At 37.0% G+C, this 21,622-nt stretch overlaps 1 protein-coding gene across 1 annotated transcript; it reads right to left on the reverse strand.

Annotated features, from left to right (window-relative positions):
* Positions 1 to 18,361: 18,361 nt before the first annotated feature.
* On the reverse strand, positions 18,362 to 20,076 carry LOC147629594 (protein ENDOPLASMIC RETICULUM-ARRESTED PEN3-like). Its single transcript, XM_086811921.1, has one exon. It carries the CDS (start codon positions 20,074 to 20,076, stop codon positions 18,649 to 18,651), a length of 1,428 nt encoding a protein of 475 aa, XP_086668047.1. The 3' UTR covers positions 18,362 to 18,648.
* Positions 20,077 to 21,622: the final 1,546 nt, after the last annotated feature.

Genomic DNA, 21,622 nt, shown 5'->3' on the forward strand with positions numbered 1-21,622 from the left:
TGAGGAGACATTCAGCCCAGTTGCGCAAGAATGGCAACCGTCGTGAGAGCTATCATTTTTATGGCTGCAACGAAGGGTTCGTCTTTACATCAAATCTTTACATCAAATGGATGTAAAGAATGCTTTCTTGCATGGTGATTTGCAAAAGAAGAAGTGTACATGATGTAGCCACCAAGTTAGGAGAGTGATGCACATCTAGATTTTATGTGCAGGTTACACAAAGCCTTGTATGGCTTAAAGCGGGCACCTAGAGCATGGTCTAACAAGATCGGGGAGTATCTTGTTACCATTGGATTTCAAATATCCAATGCAAATTTTTCACTATATGTGAAAAAGAGAGATAGAGGGATCATGCTATTAGTCATCTATGTGGATGACTTGATTATCACTGGTGATAGTGATGCAGACAAACATGATGTCAAGATGCTTTTGAAGCAGAAGTTTGAGATGAAGGATTTGGGTGAGCTACAGTATTTCTTGGGCATAGCGGTGGTGAGATACAACTCATGACATTTTGCTATTATAGAGACAGTATGGCTTAGACATGTTGTCCAAGTATGGTATGATAGGTTGTAAGCCTATTTCAGTGCCATTGGAGCAGAACACAAAGCTTTCCATAGATACAGGTGAGCTTTTGGAGGACCCCACTATATACACGCACATAGTGGGTAGTTTGATCTACATGATCATTACGAGGCTAGACTTGAGCTATGTTGTTAGATTTGTGAGTCGGCGGTAAACCATGATGTGTGAAGATGTGTTTAAACAAACAAATGTGCAGCTTGATGTGCACTAAGAGTCTTTTTACAAAGAAAGAAAAAATGCTTGTTTGCTAAACCTATCAACAATGGTCAATCAAAAGTGACAAATAGCACAATATTGGATTTACTTCATGCATATGTTTCATCTCAACCTAAACAATGGGATAAGTATATCCCATTGTTTAGGTTTGCTAAACCTATCAACAATGGTCAATCAAAAGTGACAAATAGCACAATATTGGATTTACTTCATGCATATGTTTCATCTCAACCTAAACAATGGGATAAGTATATCCATATTTTGTAATTTTCATATAGCAACACACCGCATTCATCCACACTAGACAAGCACCTTTTGCAATTGTGTAGAAAAGCTTTACCTACTCCTATCCTCGTGGGGTTCACCTCAGAAAATGTTAGTGTACCACGTGAGTTCAACAGGAGGGGTTTTTTAACTAGATACATTGAGAAAAATTAATAGAATTACATTAACAAGAGGGGTTTTTTAATTCAACTTTAGAAAAAAATCCATTAGTTTATAAGTAAGGAGGGGTTGTTTTATTGGGGGGGAAATTTTAGTTAAGGGGTTTTTTAAATGCCTTTTGAACGCACGTGATATCAAGGTTTTTCTCTAGTAGTGCACCCCCCGAGCTCCTATCACTCGTTTGTCACACACTATTGAAGCTACAGATTAATTCACCATTGATTTCACTTCCATTCATGATCATGTTCGTAAAGCTATTTCTACTGCACAAGAGAAATACACTAAACAAGCTAATAAGAAAAGGAAGCACATGGTTTTTCAGAAGGTCAATATGTTTTGCTTCGTATTGAAAAGAGACGTCTGAAAAATGTTGATACTAACCCTGTCATTAAGTTAGCTCCTCATTTTTATGGTCCTTTTAAAATTACTCATAAGATTAATGACCTAGCATATAGGCTTTCACTTCCTTCTCATTGGAGAATTCATAATTCTTTTCATATTAGTCTTTTGAGGCCTTATAGGGGACCAATTCCTATACATCCTGTATATGAGGAAGCACCTAGTCTTGTTTACCAAGTAGAAGAACTTCAACCTGAGGCTATTATTGACCATGAAACCACTAGGATCATGGGGAGACACACAGTCCACCAACTAGTTCATCACTTCAATCAAATTACCATAACCGAAAAATTAATAAATAATCATAAAATTATAACATAGCATAAAAACACGAGAGAATCATTGGGTGCAATTTATCCCCCCTCAAGAAGTGTCGACTTCCTTCCACTTCTTGAGTATTTATGCTTTATTAATAAAAAATAGCCCATAAGCCAAAAATAGATGCATGCTTATGCATGGGCTTGCCCTTTACAAAAATGGGGGTTGATTTTAACACAAGCTTAGGTAAAGTGTTCCTATCTAAACACTAAAGGATAATCACAAAATGAAACCCAAGGGCTAATTCACATGCAAATAAATAAATTCACGCCCAATATAACAAAAGTGGGCGGCTCAACAGGTCCATGCCGGAATACATCAAAATGGGCGGCCAAATACAAAATTTCGTAAACACCTATGGAAAAAATATCAAAATGAGAACCATCCTTGTAATAGCTCCCACCATATCGCCGCCATCACATCAATCTCACCAACCTACAAGGTTGTCCATTCAAACACACTACGAGTTAGCAACACATGCCATAAGTCCACGACATCACATAAGTAATAAATCCACACTTAGTTCCAGCTATCCTCCCTAATTTCATATGTCCTACATATGGAATATTTGGAATCACCCAAGTGCCATGCTTTGAACATAGTGGTAATTAGGCATCCCCAATTAACCACAGAAGGATGGAGGAACAAACCGTGACAAGAAGAGGAGTCTCTATCTATCCAAGATGCCGAGTCATCAATCAATTTATGGACAAATGATTTACTTGTTAATGATGAGAATCAGAAGGTCTGGTTATAATAATTTTGAATATCATGATGAAGCTTCATATTGCATTTATTTTTTTGGCTTATGGTGGATAACTTTGTTTTGTAGATGGTGGTGTATGATGATGATTTTCTCTTGCGCACATCAGGATCATGAGTGGGAGGACTTTAAAAAAACTCAACGCTGGGAGAGTACATTAACTGGCTAAAATTTCCATAGGCCATTATATTCCACAAAAAGTTTTCAAAGGATAAAGTTGAATTCCCATTGTTTTCAATCAAAACATTATCTAGATATCTTGAGGGATACCCCATCAGGTGGAATGTAGAAAACAAGATAGTGGTGCCAATCTTCGCGCCTCGGAGTGTATGCTCTAAGGAGAAAATATTACTTAGCCTATACCACATATGAATTAACATGTGGAATTAGGGATCCCAAGATGCTAAGTGAATATGGAAAAAGGGAGCTTCTCATATTCAAAATGCTGAGAGTTTTGCCCAAATATTAGGCCCCATGAATTCAATGTGTTCTATCGGCTTTGGATTCTTTCTCCTCTTTCCTAACTGCAAGCCTCCTATACCACCACATAAGTAATTGCCTTAATGCACTGACTTTATGGATCCCCCCACCATGCGAGGTGGCCTTAAACCCACAACGAGCTTGCCAATCTGAGTGCTCCATGCCTTGGGTAGACCAGATAGCTAAGCTTCCTTAATTTGCAAAGTAGGGACCATGAGCCTCCAAAATGTGCTGGAATAAAAATGACAACGGCATATGCACATTGTTTATTTTCAATAAGAATCACTAAACAACATAGGAACATACAAAATTGGGGATCTTACCATATGATGTGTTATGCCACTTGATGTCCATGCTTCCACCATGTACTCGTAAAACGTGGTCATAGCTTTTTTAAAGTGATGGCATCTTCTTCATTGAATGTCATTTTCAGTAGAAGTGTGTCAACCTTATCAAAGGCAATCCATACATTAGCCTTTGCAATTCTAGTCTCGCCATTATTATGATTTGTTGTGATGTGGTTGACTCATCTAACAAATGGCTTACAGAGTTAGGATGAAAACAAAGTTTGATTGGTTTATAGTCTCTTCTCCAACTTGACTTCTCGATCATCCTAGTCGAGGATTTCAACATGGTTGAACACCAACAAGATAGAATTTGTGGCTTGGGTGGGTTATCAATGTCCGCCCATAGCACTAGTTGAGCTTGATATATATATATATATATATATATATATCTTATTCTCCCTATTTTCTATTTATTTAAAATAAAAAAAGAAATTTTCTTTTAAATAAAAACAAAATATATATTCTTTTTACATATATAGAGAAACTTTAAATAGTAGTATTAAAGTATAAAAATAGTATGCAAAAGACTTATTACAACAAGCTTTTTATCTGGAGAAGCTTAAATCCATAACTATAGAAGTTTTTTTTCAAAGTGTCACCTGGACCTCAACCAAGTCCATGATATAATGCATTAGCTCTTTATCTCTTCTAGAAGCTGCAATGATTTCCCTCTTCTTATAATCCAACTATATTTCTGTATCTCTCACTTCTTCTATGGTATTCTCCCCTTCATCATCCATTTTGGCCACCAAGATCTCATTTAATTCTTAAATGTCTACCGACAGTAGTTCCTTAGTGTCCTTCAAAGCACACCTCATCTGTAGAAGCATAGAGTTTTTCAGCCCCTGTACTAAATCAAACAGTTTTTTTAAATTAAAAATAAGCATATTTCTACTAATCCATATATTCCATTAAAAAATTGATTCGATTATATTCTACATTTTAGTTGAACATCCATTTGCTCTTACTTGTGTACCGCTTCCTTGTTTGCTTCTTCTTGCCTCTTGCTTGCCTCCTTACCTCCTCACATGAACTGGAGCTCTGATACCATAAAGAGAATGCGGGGGAGAGGGAGAGATTGAGTTTCTTGCAAGCAAACACACACACACACAAGGGAGTGCAAGACACAAGAGAGAGATGGATGGTTGAATTTTCTTTTATCTTCTTCTCTTCTCTACTACCATATAACTAAAAGATAACAGTACATACATAAAGGAAAATTACTCTCCTACAATAACATACAAATGGTCAGTCTATAGTGTGAATCCAACTATATAAGCTGGTGCTATAACTATGCCATAACTCTAGTACTCCAAAGTGGATGTCACATAGCATGTCATCCATTTGCGGCATATCAACCATAATCTCACTAACCATGCTAGTGGCATAAGTGCGGAAGCTATCACCCAAGCGGGTCATCAATGTCCACCGTAGCACTATTTGAGCTTGATATCTCAACATCTCCCTCTCTCTCTCTCTCTCTCTCTCTCTCTCTCTCTCTCTCTCTCTCTCTCTCTCTCTATTGTCTTTATTTCAAAACAAAAGAAAGAACACTTCTTTTAAATAAAAACAAAATATTTATTCTCTTTTTTGCAAAACCTTAAATAGTAGTATTAAAGTATAAAAACACTGTACAAAAGACTTATTACAAAAGAAATTTTGTTCGGAGAAGCTTAACTCCATAACTATACAAGTTTTTTTTCAAAGTGTATCCTGGACCTCAACCAAGTCTATGATATAATGCATTAACTCTTCATCTCTTCTAGAGGCTGCAATGATTTCGCTCTTCTTATAATCCAACTTCATTACTATATCTCTCACTTCTTCTATGGTATTCTCTCCTTCATTATCCATTTTGGCCACCAAGATCTCATTTAATTCTTCAATTTTTGCCAATAGGAGTTTCATAGTGTCCTTCAAGGCACTCCTCATTTACAAAACCATAGAGTTTTTCAGCCCCTGCACTAAATCAAACTATTTTTTCTAAAAAATAAGCATATTTCTACTAATCCATACATTCCATAAAAATCGATATGATTATATTCCACATTTTAGTTGAACACCCATTTGCTTCACCCAGGAGAATCTCTTTCCAATCAAGCACTTGTTGAGGATGATTGGGATATATACATTTTTGAAGAAGGAATAGTGCTGGCTTGAATTTTGGGCAAGAGATGAAGAGGTGAGAAATAGATTCCACCTCCTTCCTGTACCCATTACATATCCCATTGCCCAGCCCCAATTTAGTTGCACGTGCATTTATCCACAAAGCCTGATGCAAGATGAGCCATAATAGGCATGAAATTTTAGGAGGGATGTATTTGGACCAAATATTCATGAATATAAAATCCCATTGGTTTTTGTTTCCAACTGAGATTCCATCTTCTATTTAGTTTAGAGTAGAGTTGTCGTTGATGATTGTTGCTGGAACCGAGGGATCTACAACAAAATACCATCGGGGGGGTCACTCATAAATATGTAAGTGTAGCACATGGGTTCAACATAAGGGATTTTTAAAATCCCTTTATTACACATTTGTTACATACAAAAGTGTACCATTTAAAGGGGCTATTCACAGATTGAATAGAAAAAGGGTATGTTTTATTCAAGAGAATTTCACAGATAAGGGATTTCTAGAATAGGCCTTGAATGCATGTGATACTAGAGGGCTTACTTATAGTGAACCCACCAAGAAAATACCCTGACTTTTCCAAAAAAACATTTTGGGGAGAAAGGTTCCTTCAACTGAATAAATTGCACATCTTGGTTATACCAAATTGACATCCTTTATGTGTGCAGGTTTAGATCCTCTTCATTGAGTCTGAATTTTTGTTTGAGCTCAGTACCGGTTGCCCAACCTCTCACTTGGAAGCCCCAAATTTCTTCCCATGTTGAAATGTTCTTCCTTGATAACTTTTGAGCTATTTTGTACAGAGGCAAGGGGATTTAGTCTTGGTAGAACATAGAAAACCAAATTGAGTCCTTATGGAAGATGTAAGCTTTAACTCCAAGGCTCTCTTTGAGGGTAATGTTTCCTTTGATTCTGTTCCAAGAGGACCACATCCTTTTGATGAGCATGCTACCCTTAAGTTTAATGGGGATCTTAATAAAAAAAGAACCATAGAAAGCAACTTTTTGCATGTTTCCTTTGATTCTGTTCCAAGAGGACCACATCCTTTTGATGAGCATGCTACCCTTAAGTTTAATGGGGATCTTAATAAAAAAAGAACCATAGAAAGCAACTTTTTGCATGTGTTGAATCCCTCGACAACATACAAAGAAGAATCTCTGTGAAGCAGAAGGGCCCAGTCTTCATAGGGGTTCAATAGACTCCTGAAAACCCACTTGCTTATCATTATATTTGCCAATTTTGATATATCCAGAATACCCAGTCCTCCTTTATTCTTAGGTAGCATACAATATTTCCGCGCCATCTTTGGGATCCTAAATGTATTGGCATCCCCACTCCATCAGAAGTTTCTACATGATGCCTCCAAGGGTCTAGTTTTAGCTTGGGAGGGTCTCCATCAGGAGAGAAAGAAGATGGTCCCGGGGATTAAAATATGCTTCAGAACCATAATTCTGCCGACTAAGTTGATTTGCATTAATTTCCATTTGGTAAACTACATTTTGACTTTTTCCATGACCCACAACTATCTTTGATGCATGCTAACTTCGAATCCCATTGGAATTCCACGAAATTTAAAAAGCTTGCCATCTGCCGAGATATCTGACAACCATGATTAAGGAGCCATTGAGGAGGCTCTTGAAGAAGAGTTTTAATCCCTGTTTTAGAGTGATTAATGACTCAACTAGAAGCCATACATGAAGGCATTCCCAAAAAACCTCTATTAATCTTGAAAAAGAGGGAGTCATGATTACTATTTTGAGCATGTTCAATTCCCTCCCACAAGGAAATAATGGCATCTAGAATATAGCTACCCTTGACAATATGAATTGTGGATTATGATAAAGGATTACGTACACACACACACACACACACACACACATATATATATGTATGTATATACGTACACACACACACACACATATATATATGTATGTATGTATGTATGTAATTATACCTATTTCCAATTAATTCCAATTGCACATTGGAAAGTTCTTTTTGAATTTCTGTTTCAAGGGAACCCATTTTAGACACTAGGAGGATTTTTATATCCAAAAATATCTCAATTTTGGACTATCTCTCTCTAGACATTTTCTTTCTCTAGGTCAAAACAGGGTAAAACAGAATCTTTCTTTTATTTCAGAGAGGGGAATAATTATAAGATCAGAAAGGGAGGTTCTTACTCCTGTATACCTCAAAAGCTGGTGGGGGGGAGGAATCTTACATCCTACCCCACTTAAAAAACGCGAGGTGTCCTCATCTCGCAAAGTAGAGGACAACTCTTTCCCTTAAGATCCAACTTATTCTGGGGTTCCTTATATAGAACTCATCATTAAATAACAATTCATTCAAATCATATCATTCATATCTTTAACACAATAATGGTCCATTAGACCGAAAAAATTCTTTTTGAACATTCCTCCATGGGAATTTCAGTCAAGCAAGTTCTCAATTTGTCATCCCTTAACTTGATCCACCGGGTCAAGTGTTAACAGTAGCAATCTAACAGCAAAATCCACTAATCTCATAGTGATTTGCTGAAGTCATTATCATCATTCCAGTTATGAACATTATCACAGGGATTTGTTCTATTTATCCTCATTGTGGTTTTGCTCAGCTTAACGCTTTTTAACCAAAATTCAGGAATCATCTTTTTCCAATCAGAATCCAAATCAACTCATCAATTCTCAACCAAAATTTTAAAATCATATCAACCACATTCAAATTCATCATCTGGATAGCATTTTTGCTTATAATTTTAAGGTCTTAGATTTACTCGTATATATTTTAAGGTCTTAGATTTACTCGTATATACTACCAGTAAAGAGCTGCAGTTATACCCTCGGTATATACGAGTAGTCACGGTCCTTGGAATTATAAGGTAAATACCATCATGTCTAGGCCTCAAGCAAGTTAGGGATTCCATACAATTGCGGTACTTCCATCTGAAGACCCAATTACCAACTTATGAATTTCAGTCTGAATACCAATTTGTATGAATTTCATCACACAATTCCAACCTTTTACTATTACTTTATAAATTTTTGACATTTTTGGCTTCTCAGTTGATCCTCATTAACCAATTCGCTCTGATACCAGCTGAAAGATCCCTGCCCCCTCTGCGCAACCGATTCGGGGGTGCTAGCAGAGCGGAAGAAACACTCCTTGCACGGTGTAGGTCCTCTCACCTGGGGCCTCGCCCACGGATATCCGGACAGGAGACTAATCCCTCGGTTCTTCCAAAAATCAAACCCGAAAAAACTTCCCTTGCCCGGAAAACTCGAGCGATTCCTCCAGGATAAGTTTACTCTAACGTAGTCAAGGTCATTACTGACCAAATCGTTCCGACCGAACCTAAAGTCACTTGGTCAATCAAGGAAGAACTTGCACTTGGATCATAAAGATCAACGCTTTTTTCCCCATCGAGAGGCACAGCCATTGATTCCTTTTCTTTCCATAGAACAATTACTATCCGAGATTTACTTCATTTAGCGTACTACAATAGAATTGAGTCTCATTTTACGGATCCATCAGTCCAGCCTAACCCCATCGAGTCCCATGGGTTAGCCAACCGCCCAACCACTGTAGTGATGGGATCCAATTACGAATTTGGTTAGGTTTTGTCCCGGGTACCAGGGAAAAGAGTTCCCAGGCCTCCTAGTAGCCGGATGTTCATGCAAACTTAAAGCTAGTCACACCACTTACACACCCAATATGAAATTGCTTTCTTCACAGATTCAGCTATCTTTAAAAACAATCATTTAATGAAGCCATAGTATCACTGATCACAATCCTCCAAAATATCCGGTTGAATCTTAATTTCCAATCATTCCTCCATCGAAGTATCTATGGCATCATTGGCAACCAAAACGCTCACCACCTGTCCACTCAAGGGCCTTTTCGATAGTTCCCAGCTCATAGTACCCGGCAACATATTCACTTATGAAAAAATTCAAGATGGAATCTCCATTGAAGATCAACAAGATCAACCAGTAGATCCATATAAAAGAGCCATGGACTCATCCGTTGAGGACCAGCAAGGTCAATCAACCAGATCCATGCCCGGTTTAAGAAAACAACTCTTACTCCTTGTTCCAATATCTTCCACGACGCACGTGTGGGTATCTTCGGCGAGACCCAGAGCCCGAGCACCGTATGGTCAACACCCTCTAGAATCCTTCGCAGGTCACCTAGCGCTTCACTCATAGGCTGCTTCCTTGGTCCCTCATCCACCGTACCGCTTCACTTTTACATCTATTTCCATTACATCACATCTTATCCTATTTTCATCTTATCACATTCATTCACATCCTATCGCATCCTATCGCATCCCATACACACATCCTATCGCATCCCATACACACATCCTATCACATTCATTCACATCCTATCGCATCCCATACACACATCCATTCTCATCCTATCATAGCCCATACACATCTTATCACATCCCATCACATCTCATACTCATCTTATCGCTTTTCATATTCCGTCTCAATTCCTCAATTGAATTATATTCAATATTCTCCTTTTGAATAAAAGAATTCATGGGATTTGTAGAAATCAATTCTACCCATATTTCTAGTTTAGTAAATAATCATAAATCGATTAATACTAGAAATTCCTCTTCTTCTCATTTAAATTTCTTGGATCCCAATTACCATGGGAATTCCTCTTTTTGCATTTAATTATTTACATTCCAATGTCATGGGAATTCCTCTTTTCCCATCAATTATTTCTCATAAAATAAATTTATCTAAATTAAAATATCAATTACTTCGATATGCTAGAAATTTCTCTTTGCCCATCTAAATGATGGAATTCCATCTAAATGATGGAATTCCAAATGTCATAAGAATTCCTCTTTTGACATTTAATTATTTCTCATAGATAAATAAATTTATCTAAAAATTCATCTTTGAATTTAAATAAACTATCCCCTAATTCCAATATACTAGGAATTTCTCTTTTCCCATCCAATTGATGGAATTCCAAATGTAATAGGAATTCCTCTTTTATCATTTAAACTTATCTATGCAAAAAGATAAATTTAACTAAATTTTCTTTTGAAAATTAAATAAAAATCTTCATTAATTTCCTTGCACTAAGAATTGTACTTTCCTTATTTAAATATTTGAATTTCAATATGGTGGGAATTCCTCTTTCATCATAAAAAATTATCTATACAAAAAGATAAATTTAACTAAAACCTTTCTTTAATTTTTACATAAAATATACATTATATTAGTATTTCAATTTTTTCTCTTAATTCTTTGGAATACATGGATTTTCATTATCATGGGGATTACTCTTTTAACATAAAAATAAATTACTAGAATTCTCTTTTTCCTAAATTAAAAATCAATTTCTCCATGATTTCAGTGAATCATTCAATTAATCTACGATGATAATTCCTAGAATATGGTAGGAAGTCCTCTTTTCATATTATGAATGAAAATGTTTTATGTGTTTATTTTAGAGAAATTTTGCCATAGCTCCGCTGCTATTACTGATAATTCTCAATTTAATTGAAAGAATGAAGTTTAATTTTATTAATAAGATTAGAATGACCACTAATTGGATCATTATCCAATTAATAAGCATAGAAATTACTTTTGGATTAGATAAATGCTTCATGAGAAGCTTCATTTGGATTGAGAATAGATCATAGGAATGACCTTTCTTTGGGGGAGATAGAGAAATGCTTAAAAAACATTAAAATAAAGCATGAATGAAAATTTATGTATTTCTTTATTACAATACATCAAAGAACTTCAATAGTATTCAAAAGCCATTCAAATTAAGCTTCTCAAGCTTGAGAGGGGTTGAGAAGAGAGAAACATTTCGAAATTATCGAAAAAAGATCATAATCCACTCTTTACCTTCCAAATTGCTTGATTCTTTGATCACGGTAGAGACCCCCAACCAATCAATTGGTTTGGTATGTTGATGGAGTCATCAAGGAAGATTGAAGAGAGGGAAGCTCCAATTTCTTCGATTTGGAGAGGATTTTTAGAGGATAGTAAAAATTATCATTATTTCAGCATAATACTGGCATAATAATATTAGCATAGTATATTTCTCATATTTTTTTACAAAGGCTAAGGATCTATTTATAGGCGAGGGAGGCCTCTAACCAAGTCCAACTAATTTCTAGAATTTTCCAGGTTCAGTTTAGTTGAATTTGGATAAGATTTGGACCTAGTTTGGTTCCCTTTTGATTTGGTTTGATCCAAGAGAGAGGAGAAAATATCACAATATTTTTGAGTTTAAAACTCCACCACACATGTGAATTAGGCGCCTCCTTTAAGGGACCCCTTTTAGTTACACATGTGTCAAAAATGAATCATTATACCCAAAATATCTCATTTTTTTAGTAATACTCATAGTTTTTTACTAATAAACCTTGTACATAGTCAACTCTTCATCTTATGTGGGCATTTACTCATTTTTGGGTATCTTTCTTTTACAAATTGGATTTATCTTTTCCCCACACATGGATTGATCCTATTGGCCCATAGGAACCTTAATTGGACCATAATCCAAAAATTTCTGAAAATCTAGACCCTTAGGCTAAGGTCCTTTATACCTATTTCCAATTAATTCCAATTGCACATTGGAAAGTTCTTTTTGAATTTCTGTTTCAGGGGAACCCATTTTAGATAGTAGGAAGATTTTTATATCAAAAAATATCTCAATTTTAGACTACCTCCCTCTAGACATTCTCTCTCTCTAGGGTAAAACAGGGTAAAACAGAATCTTTCTTTTATTTCAGAGAGGGGAATAATTATAAGATCAAAAAGGGAGGTTCTTACTCCTGTATACCTCAAAAGTTGGGGGGAGGAATCTTACATGGGCCTCAAGCAAGTCAACGATTCCATACAATTGCAGTACTTCCATATGAAGACCCAATTACAAATTTATGAATCTACATTCTGAATATCAATTTGTATGAATTTAAACACACAATTACAATCTTTTACTGGCACTTCATAAAATTTTGACATTTTTAGCTTCTTGGTTATTCCACTTTAGTCAATTCACTCTGATACCAGCTGAAAGATTCCTGCTCCCTTACGAATTCGGGGGTGCTAGCAGCGAAAGAAGCATTTCTTGCGCGGGACAGAGCCTCTCACTCGGGGCCTCGCCCAGGGATATCTGGACAAGAGACTTATCCCTTGATTCTTCCAAAACAACCGAACCCAGAAAAACTTCCCTCGCCCAGAAAGCACGGGTGATTCCTCCATGGTATATTTTTATTCTAACGTAGTCAAGTTCATTACTAACCAAACTGATCCCACCGAACCCATAAGTCACATGGTCAGATCAAGGAAAAGATCATAGAGACCAACGCTTTTTTTCTCATCGAGAGGCACAGCCGTTGATTCTTTTCCATAGAACAAGGACTGTCCAGAACTTACTTTATCTATCGTACCATAACAGAATTGAGTCTCATTTTAGGGATCCATCGGTCCAACCTAACCCCATCCAGTCCCTTGGATTAGCCAACTGCCCAACCACTGTAGTGATATAATCCGTTTAGGAATTTAGTTATGTTTTATCCCGGGTACCAGGGAAAAGAGTTCCCAGGCCCCCTAGCCAGCACTTCATGCAAACTTCAAGACAGTCACACCACTTACACACCCAATATGAAATTACCTGTTTCATAGATTCAGCTAACTTTAAAACAATCTTTTAATGAAATCATAGTATCACTAATCATAATCCTCCAAAATATCCGGTTGATTTTTAGTTTTCGATCATTTCGTCATCGGTGTACCTAAGACATCATTGGCAAAACCAGAACGCCCACCACCTGTCCACTCAGGGACCTTTTCAATAGTTCCTAGCTCATAGTACCCAAAAAATATATTCACTTATAAAAATCCAGATGGACTCTCCGTTGAAGATCGGCAAGATCAACCAACAGATCCATATAAAAGAGCCATGGACTCATCCATTGAGGAGGACCAGCAAGGTCAATCAACCAGATCTATGCCCGAATTCAGAAAACAACTCTTACTCCTTGTTCTAGTATCTTCCTCGATGCACGTGTGGGTATCTTCGGCGACCCAGAGCCCGAGCACCGTATAGTCAGCACCCTCTAGGATCCTTCGCAGGTCACCTAGCGCTTCACTCATAGGCCGCTTCCTTGGTCCCTCATTCACCGTACCGAAAGCTCACCATTTAAATCGAACCGAGGCTGGTCAAGACCTCGGTCGACCGTGCTACGCGAGACGTCCTCCGTTGACTCTCCGTCAGCTGTTGCAATTTTATCACTTAGGTCTCCACGACCTCATTCAAAAGACGGTCAAAATGCTTCCTCAGCATTCTTTACATAAAACAGCCATTTAAGAACAGGTCATAAATACAGTTTCTATAACAAACTCTCGTCTTTCCACATTGTTCCACATCAATCCAAGATTACTTAATCCAAGTCCAATCATATGTATTCCCATCGTCCTTCATCCATTCTTATCCAATCACATCATTTTCCATTTCATCACATCTTTCCACATTTATACTTATCACATCTCATCCACTCACATCTACCCATATCCACATCTCATCACATCACATTCATTCCCATCTCATCCATTCATATCTACCATGATCCACATGACATCACATCCATTTCACCTCACTCATTCACATCTATCCTGATTCACATCTCATCCATTCACATCTATCCCGATTCACATCACATCCATTCACATCTCATCCATTCACATCACATCTCATTCATTCATATCTCATCCATTGACATCACATCCATTCACATCTCATTCATTCATATCTCATCCATTCACATCACATCCATTCACATCACATCACATCCATTCACATCACATCTCATTCATTCATATCTATCCCGATTCACATCACATCACATATCATCCATTCATATCTATCCCAATTTACATCATATCACATCACATCCATTTCACATCACATCTCACCCATTCATATTTATCCCGACTCACATCACATCACATCCATTCACATTCATCACATTCATTGTATCCCCATTCCATCACATACATTCTATCCACCTTACATCACGTCCACATCATATCTCACTCATTCCATCCACTTTATATCACATCCACATCATATCTCATTCTCATACACATCCCATCTTATTCATTCACATCCATCCAATCATTCACATGCACGACTATCCACATCTATCCATACATTCACATCTATCACTTCACATCCACATATATTCACATCACATTCTTTCACATACACATCCACATTCATTTTCATCACACCACATCCTATCACATCCCATTCACATCTTATCATATCCATTCACATCCAGTCGCATCCCATTTACATCTATTCACATCCTATCACATCTCATTTATATCTTATCACATCTATTCACATCCTATCACATCCCATTTACATCTTATCACATCCATTCACATCCTATCGCATCCCATTTACATCTTATCACATCCATTCACATCCTATCGCATCCCATTTACATCTTATCACATCCATTCACATCCTATTCCCATTTAGTAGCTTTTCCTACTTCGATACCGATAATGTGACTTTTTTTAAATTTTTGCCAATTGTTTGGCTTAGATAAAGGTTCTTTTTCTCGACGACGATATCCATATTCTTTCTCAATTTCTCCAATGAATTATATTCAATATTCCTCTTTTAAATAAAAAAATTCATGGGATTTACAAAAATCAATTCTACCCATATTTTCACTTTTGATAAATATTCATAAATTGAATCATACTAAAAATCCTTCTTTTTTTTCATTTAATTTCTTAGATCTAAATTATCATGAAAATTTCTCTTTTTATATTTAATTTCTTAAAATCTAAATGTCACGAAAATTCCTCTTTTATCATCAAATAAATTTATCTAAAATTTCTCTTTTCTTTAATAAAAATATTCAATATTCTAAATATACCAAGATTTTCTCTTTTTTCATTTAAATGATTGAATTCCAAATATGATAGAAATTCCTCTTTCATCATTTAAATTTATACATGCATAAAATAGTTTTAACTAAATTTTCTCTTAAAAATTAAATAAAAATATCCATTAATTCTAATATGATAAGAATTTCACTTATTTCATTTAAATGATTGAATTTTAAATATGATGAGAATTTCTCTTTTATTATTTAAATTTATTCATGCATAAAATAATTATTTAAAATTTTTCTTTAATTTTTAAATAAAATATCTATTATTTTAATATTCTAACTTTTCTCTTTCTCCATTGGAATACATGGATCTCCATTATCATGAAAATTTCTTTTTTATCATAAAAATAAAATTACTAAAAATTTTTCTTTAGTTTTCCATGGATATGACAAGAATTATTCATTTAACATAGAATGACTAATCCTAGAATATGGTAGGAAGTCCTCTTTTTACATTATGCATAAAAATGATTTGTGTTAGTTTTTAAAAATTTTACCATAGCTCCGCTGCTATTACTGATAATTTTTAATATTTTTTAAAAGAATAAGACTTAGTAATAGGATTATGATAGAGTAACTATCATTTGAACCAATATCCAATTTATGGACTTAATTCTTAAGTTTACCATAATTTATGTAACATTAAAGCATAAAAAAGCTCTCTTTGATCTCTACCTTGACTAGCATAGAGTTTGATTTTAGAATTAAGAATTGCTCCATGAGAAGCATCATTTGAATTGAGAATTGATCATAAGAATGACCATTCTTTGGGAGAGAGAGATATACATAAAAAATATCTTAAATTAAGCATAAATATAAACTTTATGTGATTAATCATTAAAATTCATTAGAGAACTTCATTTGCATTGAAAAACCATTCAATTGAATACTTCTCAAGCTTGAGAAGGATTGAAAAGTAAAAAACATTTAGAAGATTAAGAAAAAACCATAAAGTCACACCTTATCTCTTGTTTTACTTGATTCTCTATTCTTAGGAGAGGCCCCCAACCAATCAATTGGTTAGTATGTTGAAGAAAGCTTCAAGAAAGGTTGAAGAGAGAGAAGCTCCAATCTCTCCAAAATGTAGAAGATTTTTAGGAGATAATAGAAAATATACTTATTTTAAAGTAATACTAACATGGTCTAGTTCACAGATGAGAGTACAAAAGAATGAGGATCTATTTATAGGTGAGGGAGGCCATTAATCGAGTCCAACTAAGTTCTAAAATTTTTCAGCTTCAGTTTGACTGAATTTGGACAAGATTTAGATCAGTTTGGCTTCCTTTTTTATTTGGTTTGTCCGAGAGAGAGGAGGGATAAAAATATCTTAATATTTTGAGTTTAAAACTCATTCACATGTGTGAAATAAGCGTCTCCTTGAAGGCTCCCCCTTTCCTTACCAAGGTGTCAAAATTGTATGATTACTCTAAAATATCTCATTTTTCTAGTAATATTTTATAATTTTTAACTAATAAATCTTGTACTCAGTCAACTCTTCATCTTATGTAGACATTTACTCACTTTTGGGTATTTTCTTTTATTCATTGAATTTATCTCATCCCAACATTTGAATTAATCTTATTGATCTATAAGAATCTTAATTAAATCATAATCCAAAAATTTTAAAAAATCTTGATCCTTAAGCTAAGATCTTTTAAATCATTTTTAATTCATTCCTAATACACTTTGAAAAATTTATTTTGATTTTCTGTTTTAGAGAAACATATTTTTAAAATTTATAAAATTTTTATATCCAAAAATATCTCAATATTAAATTACCTCTTAAAAATTTTATCTCACTAGACAAAAAAAAATATTTTCTTGTATTTAAAAACAAAGAATGATTACAAAAGATTGAAGTAAAGCTTATTCATTATTCAAGCTGAGGATGAATCTTATAGGTTTCATTAAAATTTTTTTTTAAAGACAGCTTAAGCTATGAAACGAACAATTTCATATTGAATGTGTAAGTGGTGTGATTATCTTAAAGTTTGCTTGAAGCGCTGGCTAGAGACTTGAGAACTTTTTTCCCTGACACCCGGAACAAAACATAACCAAATTCCTAAATGGATCCTATCACTACAGTAATTGGACAGTTTACTAACCCATGAGATTGGATGGAATTAAGCTGGACTGATGGATCTATAAAATGAGACTCAATTTCGTTAAATTACGATAGTTGAAATAAATCCTAAATAATCCTTGTTCTATGAAAAAGAATCAACGGCTATATCTCTTGATGAAGAAAAAAACGTTGGACTCTGATCCAAGTGCAAGTCTTTTCTTTGATCTGACCATGAGACTTACGGATTCAGTCGGATCAGTTTGATTAGTGATGACCTTGACTACGTTAAAATAAAATTATCCTGAAATAATCGCCTATGTCTGCTGGACGAGGAAAGTTTTTCTGGACTCGATTTTGAAAAAACCGAAGGATTAGTCTCTTGTTCGGATATCCGTGAGCGAGGCCCCGAGTGAGAGGCTCTGCCCTGCGCAAAAAGTACTACTTTCGTTGCTAACACCCCTAAATTCGTTGCGTGGAAAGAACATGGATCTTTCAATAACCTAGTAAAAGTAGGATGCATCAATTGCACATGCACTATTGGTTGAGCTTAGGCAAAAAGAACACCCTTATTTGAAGATGATCCATTAGATTTTCATGATTAAAATTATCGGAATCAAGAATGTGGCACCCACCTTTATCATTAAAGAACATTGTACAGTGCAAGAATAGTAAAGATGTAATCAAATTGCAAAGATCAAAAAATGCTGACGGACAGATATATCAGAGGAAATTAAAAAAAAACTACACTTTAACCCTACTAGTTCTACACCCGCACGCTGCTGCAGCACTGCTCCCACCCGTGCACAATTTGCCCCTTTGTACACTATTGCCACATGGCTAGAGGAGCCAAGAGAGGAGATGGTTTTAGAGGAGATGCTAGAGAGAGTGACACATAGCAAGGAGAAAACCTATAGTTAAGAGAATAGAAGATTCTTTGAGAAGCTTTCAAACCCTATACAAGCGTCGTGTCTCCCAAACCTCGACACCCTGCAACTCCTTCCTAGCAACAAACAACCTATTCCCTCCTGTAGTAATGGCTGAGATGGCATAGCCTGCTCCCATGTTGCGTCTCTCGTCCACATAGTTTCTTCTGAACGATGTCTCCCAATACTCCTCATTGGGTTCAAGTTGCAATGGCACCTCAGCCCACACCTCCAGATTCCCTCCACGGCTACAAAAGACTTGCTTTCCACACACTGCGAGTAAATTTGATGCGCCTCCTTCTCCCTTTTCTAGGCTGGACCTTGTCTCTTCCATTGGCATCCATGGATCCTGCTCCCCCTTCATCATCATCCTTAGATCGAGCAGTTCCAACTGCCCAGATGTCACCCCAATCTTGAAAATCACATCCAACTCGTCTGATGTTGCCCAATCTGCAAAGCTATCTTTCTCCTGCACCCGTAAAGCCATATTAGGCTCCTTCCACTCCCATATCTGTTCTTTACTCCTCACATCAAACAACCTCAAATGGCCAGTATGGCCAAAGGTTCCTCCTGCAGTCGACCCAGCCACCAATAGCCCTCTTTTGTTCATCCACTCAAGCTTGCTAGAGACCATAGTGGACAAGCCCCTTTGCCTTCCCATGTCTTCAACGAGTTCAAACCTTTCACGATCCACAAAAGCGATCGTATTATCTCCCCCTTTGGCGCTGCTAAAGCTAGCAAAGATGGTGCTGGACGATGAGGCTATGGCATGCACGCTTGGATTGTAAACCATGGGGTCTCGGGCATCCGTCCACATGAAGCTCTTCTTATGTTTACTCTCCACCACATCATACACATGGAGGCCGGGCATGTCAGCAGCACCCATGGCAACATGAGTCTCGGAGAGCATGTGGAGGGACTCGATACTGGAGAGCTCGGTGAGGGTAGAAGGGCAGCGACGGAGGGCCCAATCATAGAGGGTGACCTTGTTACCATGGCCCAAGCATAGGGATCCACCCTCGGGGGAAACGGAGATGGCTGAGGGGAAATCGCGGCCATTGGATAGCAGAGCTCTGGTTTTTTCGATATCCAGGCCGTCAAGGGGAGGGGGGGAGATGGAAGATTGGAAGAGTTTCAACATACCATAGTGGGAGGCCTCGTGGATGAGCAGGTCGGGGTCGAGTTCCGTGGGGGGCAGGCGTCTGGATCGGAGTAGGAAGAGGAGGGCTCGGAACAGGTCAGGGTCCCGATCCAAGAAAACCTCGCCTGGGTTCTCTCTGAAGGCATCCTCCGCGATCTGGGCCAGCAGCGAGCCTTCCCCCGCCGACTGCAGCGTCTCTGTGCTGGTCTCGAAGTGGGTGCCCCCCACGTTGAGCCGGATCGCCTTGTTGGGCAGCGCCGCCGCCAATGGCTGCATTTGCATTTTGCGTATATTGATCTCTGTTGGCATTTTAAACTAGTATTTCTTAGGCAAGTCAAACCAATTTTCCAACCTTTGACAATCATCCGTATTCCATGTTCAAAGCAAACTTTTCCTCTTTTTGGTCCTTCAAGTCAAAGGTGACGTGTCAGCCACTGAAACATGCATGTACACTTCCTTTTTACTCTTGATTTCAGAATCTATTCTATTGTGCACAGGTCTTTTCCCCCTTCCATGTGTCACTCTCTCTAGCATCTCCTCTAAAACCATCTCCTCTCCTCCTCCTCTAACCACGTGGCAAGGGTGTACAAAGGGGTAGACTATGCATAGGTAGGGTAGTGCCACAGTAGCGCAGGGGCAGACCTCTAGTTAGTATTACTACTACCTCCAGGCCCATGCCCTTGAGGCTTGAAGTTTGAACTTGGGCTAGTCAAACCAATGTTCCAAACTTTGACTATCATCCATATATAGGTGTTCAAAGCAAACTTTTCCTCTTTTTGGTCCCGCCAGTCAAAGGTGATGTGTCAGCCCAAGGGCCAATTTTTTGGAAACTTATTTCTAGGAAGCTTACATGTACACTTCCTTTTCACTCTTGATTTTAGAAAAATAAGCATACTTTTTGAAGCTTGCACACTTTTATTGCAGTTTCTACAACTATTTTAAAATCTCTCAACCGGCTAATTTGGATTTTTATCTCGCATTCTTTCAAGTTGAGGCACCTATTCTCCCAAACACTGCGAAGGGCTGTGATTAGATGATTTTGTTTAAATGTTTATTTATTTTTTGATGTCACAAATTAATCTTACTTGTGTTTTGTTGCTACAAATGATAAGTCACAAATTGTTTGTCTTTTTTGTATTCACAATATTCTCCTTTAAAAGTTGGTGGCTGAACTCTATGCGTTGGAAATTGATTTGCTGCTTTTTTATTTAAGTGTAAGAGTGCAAATTAGGTGCCACACTAGGGTAGATTCAAAGCAAATACTTCCACCATCGGAGGCATGATTCCTATTGCCCATGAGCCAAAAATACCCCAAAAAAAAAATCTTCTTAGAAGTGCAAAATCTTTCAAAATGAGAGGGTGACACAAGTAAGACCAAAATTTATGAACTACAAAGTAACAAATTTATGAAGGTTGTACTAAATTTTTTAAAACTATGACACATAAGACATCTCTTCTTTAATATCTCACGGGAACCTGCCATGTGGTAGGCAGTCCGCACAGCCATATGGTGGCTCCCCAATGCTCCACGCTCGAGCGAGTATGCAGCACCAGAAGTCGAGGAGCCAGCAGTTCTGCATTTCACCCAAGACTACAATCTTCCCAGACTGGGCTAGGCTCTAGCTCTTTGAAGCTTTGCCCAGCTAATCGACCACCATCGCCTTCCCTCACCAGTTTTGCTGCTGCACGTGCTGCTCTGCATCACCCACCACCATCACGTTAGTTTCTTTTTTTTTTTTCTGACTAACGAAAATGTCCTTTGCACACTTTTATTGCACTTTCTACAACTATTTTAAAATCTGTCAACCGGCTAATGTGGATTTTCATATCACATTCTTTCAAGGTTAGGCACCTA

Source organism: Cibotium barometz, chromosome 17, assembly GCF_041138505.1.
Source record: "Cibotium barometz isolate CiBa-2024 chromosome 17, ASM4113850v1, whole genome shotgun sequence".
Classification (NCBI taxonomy): domain Eukaryota; kingdom Viridiplantae; phylum Streptophyta; class Polypodiopsida; order Cyatheales; family Cibotiaceae; genus Cibotium; species Cibotium barometz.